Source organism: Notothenia coriiceps, unplaced genomic scaffold (assembly GCF_000735185.1).
Source record: "Notothenia coriiceps isolate Sejong01 unplaced genomic scaffold, NC01 NC01_scaffold00028421, whole genome shotgun sequence".
NCBI classification, from domain to species: Eukaryota; Metazoa; Chordata; class Actinopteri; order Perciformes; family Nototheniidae; genus Notothenia; species Notothenia coriiceps.
In genome coordinates this window covers 96086-108090 of record NW_011361122.1, presented here as the reverse complement: position 1 = coordinate 108090, position 12005 = coordinate 96086, and the positions used below count along the sequence as shown (strand labels likewise).

Genomic DNA, 12005 nt, shown 5'->3' with positions numbered 1-12005 from the left:
GCAGGACTTTTCTAAGCGTGAACAGCTGTGATTTTAGACAGTTTTTAAAGAAATGTTGTGAAGCTTTAATGAGAACAGTTTTTGGGTTAAATATTCTGCAACGTTATTGTCCTTTTTTTGGTGCCAATTAGCAGCTTTTCAAAAAAAAATTGTTTCATATTTTTAAAGAGCACTTTGAAACTGTCTTAAGAATAACAATTGCCATTATATATCTTTATTTAACTTGTTATGTCTTAAATTGCTGTCTTCATAGTCTAAAACATAGGATGTTATTTGTGCATGTGTGTTTTGGCTTATTTGATGTTTAGGTCAGCTCAAGTTAGATTTATAAATAACAACAAAAAGGGAATTTGATCACTTTGTTAATGTATTTTTAAAGGGATTGTGATGTGTAAGATGCAACTCATATTTGTTCATCAAAAAGCAGTTTTTCTACAAGTTTGTTTAAAGAAATGCATTTGCGATACATCATATTATGTGATATTCAGTGAGAAGAACAAGGGCATTTGGTGACACTGCCTAATGAATAAAATCATTATATTGATGCATAACATCTCGGGGGCTTAATATAAATGTAGCACATTAGTTTTTTTAGCGTGTGGCTTTTTACAATCGGATTTATCTATTTATTTCCTATCCTATCAACTGCAAGATATATTTTTAGCTGTACATTTATTTGATTTAATCCATTAAATCATTTGGGATTATCATATAGGCCAATACAACAGCTTAATATAAAACATTATCTGTTTTATGAGTAAATCAACACAGAGTATGCATCTAACTGATTCTTTGCTTTATTTGTGTCTCAGCCATTTGGCTTCTGTTCTTCCATCAGACGCTTCAAGCTTTTAGTGCGCTGCCATCCCATAAATACCCAATCTGCGGATTGTCTGCACTGCAGGCCGTTTCCACTTGGCTTTTTCACATTCTAACATTTAAATTGAGAGTGGGGAAGAAAAGGAGAAGGGGGGCGAGTTTGTAGTTTGCATTGTGACCAACAGAGGGCGCTTAAGAGGCTCTACCGTCCCACGAGAGAGTTAAATGATCCCAGTGTGATCTGGCACGGAGGCGGGAGGGGAGCAAGTCCTGGACGAGGTTTGAGCCAGAAGCACTCCAATCCCGACTTTAATCGACATTCCTCCGTTAGTCAGGCTCGCAGAACTGAGCAAAACAATTCACTGTGCGTAATTACGCACGGCGACGAAATATTCTCGGTGTTGTCTCGCTGTGGAAGCCTGCGGACAAAGGAAGGCAGAAAGGCTGGAGTACAACAACTGACTTGAGAGGAGAGGAGTACTGTTGCAGGGGGAACAGGGGAATCTGCAGTCGGAAGTGATTTGTCTTTTTTCGGAAATGTAAGTTTCGTCCAGCAATTTGGGGAAGAGGCGAATCTGAGGAGAGGAGAAAGGCACAAAAAGTGGAGTGGTGAGTGGAACCAGTCCTCTAGCAGCATCCAGATCCTCGGAGCATGGGGTAAGTTAGACATTTGTGTGTCCTGCTGTCGGGAAGTGATTTTTTCAGATGTCGAAATGCTTAAAAAAAGTGAACTTTGTGGTGACGTGAATGTTCTGAGCGTGTGGCTGTTATGTCCTCTTAGTCAGCACATGCTCTTTAATAAAAAAAACAAAAAACGTTTCAGTCAGAACATTAACATCAGTTCACAGGTGCCAATGCTTTGATAACGCTCTGATAGACAAAACAGTGAGAGGAATATTGTTTGTGAACTAGATCCAGTCTGAGGTCTGTTTACACCGTAATTAAATAATGTGATTGTAAAAAGGTCAAATTCACATGTCAGCAGATCATGCCCGCATCATATTACATTTCAAACTAGCTGACAGTCTTTAACATGCATCCATTTTGTACGGTCATATGGTAAAACACACAGATTATCCATGCATCCTGCAGTTAACAGACTTACTGCGATTTCCTGTTCTCTATTCCTATGCTTTTTGCATCAGACACACACACTCTCCCTCTCTGGACCCTTTCCAAGTCGATTGCTATGCAATCCTGGGTGGGTTTTCTTTGGGAAGCTTCTGGTGTCAAGCTGTGCTCACTCTCATTAGGTGCGAGTGTTGTGTGTTGAATAAAATAAGCAGGCCTTCAGCTTGGCTCAACACACCTGAGCCCTCCTCACATTACCTTGTGGGTCCATGCTGTCACCTTAAACTAAATATTTAGCGAATAAACACTGTTTTAAAATGAATGCTGTTTTAATATAGAGATTTCCTTCCTGCATATCTATGAGTTTTGGACAAAAACATTTAAAGACACCACCTTCAACTTTGAAAAATCTGACAAATGTTAATTATTAGGACTAATTGTGGAAAGAGCTGCAAATTAATCTGTAATGAAAGTTATTGTTTATTTTCAGCTTTAATGTGCAGACCAGTGAGAACTCGGCCTTTTGACAGTATAGCCCTGGTATCTGATGATTGTGTTTGATACACGCTCAGAACCTCGACCAGACATCAACTCAGCATCATCCCTCTGTGGCAGCTGAGTTCAATCACTTAATGAAAGTCATGTAGTCTCAGGGCCACCATGCTCACTTAGACAGACACATGCACATCTGACAGACGAGACAGCATGCAGCTGCTCCTGTCAGAAGTGAGCATCAGGAGGAGGAAAGCCTTTATTAAAATCCACTTTAGGTCCATAAACAAAATGTCTCAGGTGCACAGGTGCTATCATTTATTTAAAAATACTTTATTTTGATCTTTCTTTTAATCATCTTCCAGGCTGTGGGATAATGTAAGCGAGTGGGATTGCTATGGGAATGGAGTACCTGTGTATTGCAGATCTACGGAGAGATTGAAATAATGTTGTTTAAAAAAGGGTCTTTGTGCTAGATTTCCTCCATTTTCTTATTTGATCACTGATTGTGAAGGTTAATTTACATTTTTCAAAATGTGTTCAGGTGCTTAGCTGCTCTGAGCCTATTTATTGCTTGTTGTAAAGTACTTGAATCATATCACCTGACTTTTTTTCTCCCAGTTGGAATATATCAAATGTAATGGAGAGAGTCTTGATTTAATGGAGGTCTTTTATTTCTCTGTAACAAACTGCTGACGGCTACCATTGTTAACAACATGCAACGGCTTTCAATTCCCATTAATCAGGTTAAACTGTATATCAGAAACAGATGCCCTCGGCAAAGCAAGTACCTGATATACACAAGGGGCCCCCCCATCATAAATGAGTACACCCTGAATACACCATATCAACACAACTCAGTAAGGGATGCTAAGGGCAGCCATGATTTACTAGAGGTGTTCTCCAAATTTGGGCATGAAAAGATGCACTTCTTGACCACATCGTAGACAGCCCTTTCAACCAATTTATTTATGCAAGCAATTGACAGTTTTTGTATAGTTTTACTTTTTTTATTTGTAACTGAAATATTGCTGTGATTCAAGTTATTTTACTTTTATGAATTGACCTTAATTGAATTCAACCCCAAGGTCTTCTTGAAGTATGAAGTATAGCTACACTGTGTGAAAACATTATTGGATTGGATTAGCACTTGGTATTAGCAGATATGTCATTGGGATGTCAGCAAATAATGCCCTCACAGTCACAAGCTTCACAGGTAATTGATTTCATGTGTAACTCGGATCCTCTTTCCTCTTGTTCTGCCGCAGAGGAGTTGTCTGCCAGCTGTAAAATGTTCCCGCTACATCGAGACAGGTACAAACCCACATCATCTCTGTGTTGTGGCTCTGCATGGCTGGGATGAGCGAGAACTCTAGATTAGTTTTTGATCTTATCCTAAACAATACTGAGCATGAAATGAATGTTATTGATATCAGCAAAAGCTACTTAAATAAGTGAGACTTTTTTTTTTTATGACTTTGAAAAGTTACGTTAAACATCAAATGTATGTATTTATGCTGTCCGGCTCTGCTTAAACATGAAGAATACACCTAAGTATCTGTACTTCTTACGTTTTAGGGATCTATACGCCCATCCCTACTTCATCAAACATTTATTTGTCTCCGAACAAAATCCACACTCATTCCCAGAATGTTTATCCTTCCTCAGTATCTATACTGTTATCTGTGAGATGTGGTTCTCACTGAGGACGTTTCATGCTTGTCATGATGTGAAGATGTTGTCAGCACGCTCGCCTCCGCCTGCCGCCGTTGTCTGGTGTCTCTTTCCTCATATCGTCCCGCGTCAGTTGCTCCATTGCAGCTCCATTGCTGGATTGTTTCAACTCCTTACAGTGCATTGTATTTTTATAAGCTGTTGGTAGGTTTTGCATGTTAAACTGTGATTTTCAAAATAACTACAACTATCGAAGTATACAGTGTTTCCCTCTGACATGCAGTGGATCGAATCGATATACATTTCGATCCTCAAGAGACGCATTACATTATGTTGATTCAGCTGACGCTTTTATCTGAAGTGACTCTACAATAAATGCATTCAACCAGGTGGGTACAACCACAGCACAAATAATAATCATGCACGTACATCAACGTTCAGTAAGCAAATATGCTGAACTACTTCCTGTGCCACTTTTAGAGACAATTAGAGAAATATTAACTTTTTATTTGCCTCCCGTGACCGCTAAGGCTGGAGGCATTATGCTTTGTTGTTGTTATTCCCATTCCTGGAACGCCATTACCCAGGAACACCTTCAGGAAATGTCCTCACTTTATGCAGAAACTTCCACTGAATTCAAGGATAAACTGATAGGATTTAAGAGGTTTAAGGTCAATGTCACTGTGACCTCACAAAACACTTGTTTGGCCAAAACTCAAGAATTAGGGTTAGGATGTATGAGGCATTGATTCATGGATGTAAACTGAGAGTAGACCAGCTGGCGAAGGCATACAACCGAGAGAGGATCATTCCAGTTTTTAACTTTATGGGACAAGTTAAACAACATTTTTCTAAAGGTGAAAAGCAAACACGTGAGTAGAAAGCCGAATTCTTGTAGCATAGTGTCCACAGTGGGGCTTCTGCATTTTGGATCTACAAACATGCCAATAGCTACCGACACAAGTCAAAGCTAACCCCAGCCATTGATTGCTAAAAATGTACCCAAACAAATTGAGTTATACATGACCAAAAACCATAGTTAAACTTGTAGGGGGATAAACTCATCCCTTTTATTGCCAGAAGTAAGATGAGAAGATGGATACCACTCGTGTATAAAAGTGGCCTCAATCGTCTAAGCCTTAATAAGTGAATAATGTTAATTACATTGTCAAATTATTCCCTTTTTGTTCTTCAGGAACATAATCAGTTAATCTGCAGCAATAAAGGCCGTTAAATCTGTTCAGCGTCAGCGTCCTTCCGAGGAGAAACCAGCTGCTCAGTGGAGAAAGCCTCTTAATTGCTGTTTGAGAGACATTTGCGATTGCTTGAATAAACAGTAATCTCTGCTCACTCTCTTTCTGTTCACTCCATTTCACCGTGTTTTATTGGTATAGTGAGTAATAACAGTGCTGCCGCAGGAGGAAGACAAAACATCCTCTCTTTTTCGGTGCTTCTCCCTGACCTTGATATCCTGAATACAGAGAACACTCCAGCTCTGCATCACCTTCACAGTGTGAGAGAGTAGTTATCAGTCAGAGGAGCTGACCTTCAGATAAGTGAAGTGCCGTGCTGTCATTTAACACAACCCGAGCTCAAGAGTCAAAAGTGTTTTGCCAATGAGGGCTTGTGGTTGTGAGGTGTAAAAGATTCCATGGGAGTTGGTCAACATCTTCTGAATACCTGACCACCACTTGTTTGACTCCCAATGCCTTCCAGTGTGTAAACTTGGCCGTGTATATGTTGTGCTGCAGATATGGTGACTTGTTGAGCAGCTTCAGTATGAGTTAGCGTTTCCCTTCGCTGGGCTATTTTGGTATGTAGTTGTAGCGTTTCATGTTGCCCGACCGGACCAGACACTTTTGCTGGCTCGGGAATGTGGACACGAGGCAGTTTACTCTCAGAGGTCGGAGGAAGCAGACCCTTGAAAGGAGAAATGCTTCGAGAGGAACAAAGAAACTGCCAAAAGAAGAAAAAAACCTTTTCTCTCAGTGCAGTGGCTGGAGTCCCCAGAGGCTGAACAAGTGCAGCAGAGATCCAGTTTGTTGTCATCTTAATGCACAGATGGTGAAAGATGGTGCTCTGCTGAAGCACTCAGCTGACGCTCTTCTTTAGACTGAAACCAACTCTTTTTTTTCTAGGCTTATGGGTCAACACGTGTTATTCAACCTTGAGTTTATGGTAATACTCTCATGTTAATATACAACCACAATAAGATGTTCAGATAAACAAGGTGTGTCTATAAAGCACCTCTCACCCTCTCAACTATTCACTTTTCAATTGGACAGATACTTGAATCTGAAATTCAGAAAATGTATGAAACAACTCACATGATATCATTCAGTCTGAATGATATCATGTGAGTTGTTTCATACATTTTCACAAGGTAACTGAAAATAAATTAAATCTAATAATGTTAGGTAACACCATCTGTAGCCTTCACAGTGTTGCATCTCAAGTTTTTAAAAGCAATATTGCAAAGCTGAAAGTTCACCTAGGTTGCCTTCATGTAAAACTGAAAATATAAACCTTTAAACTCTTTTTGGTCTTTTTAATTGTTACTCTTGTCCAGACAGGCCCAGAAGAGATGTTTTTATTCTTAAAGCGATATTAATGAAAGTGATGGAAAAAGCTGATGCAAGCCTTCATCAGTCACTATGCAGGAGGAATGATGCTTGTGACTTAAAAACCTTTTAATCCACACATGGACCTAAAAAATACTTATTTGTATACTTTTCATATTAAAGTATTTATATCATATATTAATATTGTTGTATACTGTTGATACAGATTGTTAAGCCCATTTAATCTAAATGGGTGAATTGTGATATTGCGCTATATCAATTAATTGTACTGGACTTGTATATAAAATTATAAATGCCTAATATAAAATTCAGGAAACAATAAATAATGCCCATCGAAATGTGGGGAAATATCCTGGATGCTTACTTACACAGAAAAGCTTAGGAATTTCATCTTAATAAATGACTTAATGCAATATCAAAATTGTTTGATTAATTTCATTTAGACCAGTCAATTTAAAGACAAGTAATATTATCACATAACCTTATCTCTTCTTTATGTAATCCTACTTGCATTGGATTATTCGGATTATGACTGAAGAGTCAGCTTTTTCACAGCGGGAGTGATTGACACTTTTTGGCTACTTCTCTGAAACAGTGATTATTCAGCCAATCACATTCACTGATTATTTGTTCCATCTTCTTCTGACCTTTACTCAACCTCTTGGTCATCTCCCCCTCATCAGATGTCCAGGCTTTTTGACTTGCTGTTTCAAGTGTGAGCTTTCAGCTTTAAAGAACAACCAATTGGATTCTTTTCAAGCAAGTTTTGCAGCTTCTCTCCCTCCAGGCTGTTGACAGCCAGCAGAGCTTACAGAAATGCAGGGTTGGCAGTATGAGGAGAATTCTCTCAACTACAGAAGCGTCTGGTGGGGTCTGACTGCAGGGACAGAGGGGAAGGGGCAGCTTCTGTTCCACAGATTCAGGGTGCTGAAGTTAAGAGGAGAGAGGAAGAGAGCAGGGAGAGGCNACAGAAAATACCTTTCTATGCTGCCCCAAAACGCCTCGTTGGAGATTTCTCATCTTCCATTGTTTTCTTCCTGGGTTCTGAGACGTGTGAATACCCAAAATTTGGGTATTCACACGTCTCAGAACCCAGGAAGAAAACAATGGAAGATGAGAAATCTCCAACGAGGCGTTTTGGGGCAGCATAGAAAGGTATTTTCTGTGTTAGAGTTTTACTCGCTACAGGGTGTACTTTGAGGGTTTTTGACTCTGCAGACCGTTTACATGCATAAAAATCTTCATAATACACAAGTGGATGGGTAATAACCGGAAAAGCATGGCATCGGACCTTGAAATAAATCATAACTAAAAGCACTTTATGCAAGAGCTGTCTTATTGGTCAAGTTTGAGAGACTTAGAATATTTTCACTAGGGATGCACCGAATATTCGGCCGCCGAAAATTATCGGCCGAAAGGGTTCTAGCACCGAAAAAATATCACCGAATGGCAGAGAACAGGGTTACGTTGGTAAGCTAACGTGTTGTTGTGATGACGTAATCAAAACGCGGCGACAAGCACGGCGCGCGACCATGCTCGCGGCTGGCTCACAGCCAACATGTCTGCCGCTTGGAGATATTTAAAAATATCAGAGAAAGAGGCGCGGATTGCGATTTGTAAAACGTGTTCAGCTGACATTTCTCGAGGGGGCGTAACTGCAAAGACTTTCACCACTTCGGGATTACTCCACCACTTGAAATCAAAACACCCGGAATAATATGCGGAGTATGATCAACGTAACCCTGTTCTCTGACATTCCGTGATATTTTTTAAAAAGGCCCTTTCGGCCGAAAGGGCCTTTTTAACAATTTTCGGCCAATCATTTTCGGTGGCCGAATATTCGGTGCATCCCTAGGTAAAGCTATGCAAGTGTTTACAACTCTTGTCCTCTGTGACACTCCCCGCTACCANGATTTGTAAAACGTGTTCAGCTGACATTTCTCGAGGGGGTGTAACTGTAAAGACTTTCACCACTTCGGGATTACTCCACCACTTGAAATCAAAACACCCGGAATAATATGCGGAGTATGATCAACGTAACCCTGTTCTCTGACATTCGGTGATATTTTTAACAATTTTCGGCCAATCATTTTCGGTGGCCGAATATTCGGTGCATCCCTAGGTAAAGCTATGCAAGTGTTTACAACTCTTGTCCTCTGTGACACTCCCCGCTACCAATTGCTTTTTCTGGCTTAATCACAGCAAATAGAGGGCGAGCCCTATGAACGCGTGACTGAGTGATATAACTAAACATATCTTTAAAATGGCATTTGATGAGATATCAGTTTGAATAAATGAACAATGGGAAATGTGAGTTCACTCCGTAGAAAATATATAGATATACATTGTGTGTAGCCACATACTGGATTTGTGGGCAGTGGTTACAGGAAAGTATATATATATATATATGCACAAGCCGCACTTACCTGCACAAAAGAACCACCACAGAGTCAGCCTTGGCCGGGATAAAGCCCAGGAGGAAGACATTGCGACAGCCGCAGTTGTAACACTCCAGCACAGTCTCGCCCAGCGGCCCATCTTTATGCAGCGTCACCTCCTTGCATTTGGCTCTCACCAAGTGGTTCACAATGTGACTGGAAATCAAACAATGGAAAATATTTTAAAACTATTTGATCTCAGCCATATTTGCCCTGGAAATGTTGCTGCAAAAAAAGTATTGATAGATGCAAAATTGAACCTTTTGACCCACAGACCAGAAACAGGCGATTGGAAAGACTATTTTACAGTTTCAAACATACAATGATTTATTCTTTGCATGGTAATGTCAACAGCATATAGGACATAAACTTGGACCACACTTTTTTTTCCTAACAATGCACCTGGAATTAAAAGGTCTGCAAACATTACATTGCACAGATCTCTCTTTAAACACATTTACCAGAATATGTTTGGCAAAAGTCTGCCTATTTGTGATTTTGGTGATAACATTAAAACATTCTACATTTATCGTAATGTATGTTTTATAATTGAATACAATTCATCGGGGTGTTCAAATGGTAGTGTTTTTATGTCCATGTGAAGATGAATAGGACTACACACCTGCCAGATGTGTTACCACGTCCATTACAGAACCACTTCTTGCTGGTATTGCAGTACACCACGCACGCTGGATCATGAATACCACAGTAGCTGAAAAACAACAATTTACAAAGACAGAATCTGAAAAAATGCAGAATTAGATACGAGAATATGTGTAACCAAAAGCAAGGCATAGAGCAAAGCAAAAGGGGTAGGTCCTTGTTTGTAGCATGTCATAAAAAATATTTCCATAGTAAACATTAAATTACATTTTATAAAGCTCTCTGTACTTAACTTCTAAAAGTCACATGTGTGGTATTTGATGTTGGAAAACGTAAAATGTATTAATACTACTAACCCAGTTATGTTTATGAACTTCAACACTATCTATCCCAAGGCTGGGAGATGATACATTTTCTAATTAATGTATAATGTAATGTCTGTTTTTGTATAAAGATAATAAATGTATTGATCACTTTTTAAAGCTAAACCCCTTTACTACGTGTATGAATGTATTTATGTTTGCTTACAGGATCATAACGTGAAGTTGTGGATCCTTTTCTGTTCAAGGGATTATGTGCCAGCATTGTACTTATTTAGTAATGATGTGGTCACTGCAGTTGCCAACACTTGTGCTGAGTGTTATTAACATGGATTGATTTGGGTTATGCCTTGTAGGTCGTGTGTAAGATAGGGAACCAAAAAAAATATTAGAACTGTAATTACAGTATAAAAACAACACTCGTGTACTGAATTCACTTCCTCAGTAATAAAGCGACATCCTGACATGGAGTCAGTGTACCTGCATGCGTGCAGAGGCAGGTCTTTGGTGTAGTAAGAGTCTTCTTCATCTTCCTCAAAGTTGAGCTCGGCCAACAGCTGGCTTGCTTTGGCCACGGAGTCATCCACTCCACCGTTGTGAAGACCCTCATCAGGACCATTAACCTGTAGCACAGCACAAGCTTTACCAAACAAACTCAATGCTACACATTAGCAGCTAGCAGCTAGGATACATACTGTGTTGACACGCTGTCAATGCTCTTAATGCTTACATTTGGTCTTTAAAGTCACACCAGTATGCACAGTTTACTTAGAATAGTTCAAAACAGACATGATAAAACACCTAAGATTACTTTATGAGTTTATTTTTGCGGGCTTCTTAGCGAGCCGTGAGCTAACGGTTAAAGCTAAAGCTAGCTAACGTCCAATAATAGCGGGCTAGCATGCAGCGCTGGGTGAGCTAACTGCAGCTAACGTCGGTAAACCGCGCTTTATTGTTGCTTCCGTGAAGATGAAAGCCACATACCTGGTTGTCCAGCTGGCTCTGGGTCTGGCCTTGAGTTTGCGTCTGGCTGGGAAGGGTAAAGTCGGTAAAGTCGTATTCGGAGCCCTGGGTGTCCGCTCCTAGCAGCTCTGTTTCCTCGGTGTCTAGGAAGGTGAGGGTCTGGGAGCTCGGCCCGTACGCCTCCACACTCATCTCGATTCTTAACTTTCGCTTTACTGAGCACTTTCCGGTGTTCGTCTCAAGATGAACACAATCCTCACAGTATTTGTTTTTATCGAAAACTGGTTAAGAAGCCGACGCACAGATTGTGAGTTTGAACAAAAACAAAAATGGAACCGATCAGAACCTCGAAAGCTCCAGCAGGTCCAACAGTAGAGACGGTGAGACGGTGACAGACTTCCCTGCGCCGTGCAACGCGTGACGTGCGCACTGTAGAGCCGATCGTTAATGGAGACCGAGCTCTCACTCTGATCTTATTCCCGGGGATCAAAACAACAAAGACCTCTATAGGGTAAATGAATTGTTAGACAGTCTTAAGGAAATATCAATCTTGCAAAGACATTTAGTTTCTTTACTCGATTGTGCTTAAAATTACATTTTTACAAAGAGCCAGTTGTGCAACACATCTAATTATTTAGTTTACAATTAAACACTTACATGGCATATTCCCAGTGTCTCAGGTAGTCAGATAGTTTAATGTTTACTTTAGTACAAGAAACAATACAACATACTAAATGTTGCCCTTCATAAAAAACAAACAGTATTGAAATACTACATAAGTAAACGCAATGCATCCAAAGAATCACAAATATTCTTAAAGCGCTAACAGTAAAAATACTTGTTATGCAGAATGACCACAACATATAAAATCTTACATTGCTTGCATTTAAAAAAAATGTTGTACAGTAAACCATGAGTCCAGATGTCCTTCCAATTATCTGCGACACAGCGTTGCTTCATAGTGACATCTATCCTCTATGATATGGCCTTTTATGTCAACACCTCCAACTTTATATTAGCACAGTTGACAAGTAAATACATGC

General features: G+C 39.9%; 1 protein-coding gene across 1 annotated transcript; it reads right to left on the bottom strand.

Annotated features, from left to right (window-relative positions):
* Positions 1–9052: 9052 nt before the first annotated feature.
* LOC104958140 (putative regulator of nonsense transcripts 1) lies at positions 9053–11367 on the bottom strand. Its single transcript, XM_010785851.1, has 4 exons — positions 10984–11367; positions 10480–10622; positions 9699–9788; positions 9053–9232 (listed from the first exon to the last, which is right to left on the bottom strand). Exons 1-4 carry the CDS (start codon positions 11152–11154, stop codon positions 9061–9063), a joined length of 576 nt encoding a protein of 191 aa, XP_010784153.1. The 5' UTR covers positions 11155–11367; the 3' UTR covers positions 9053–9060.
* Between the last annotated feature and the right edge of the window lie 638 nt (positions 11368–12005).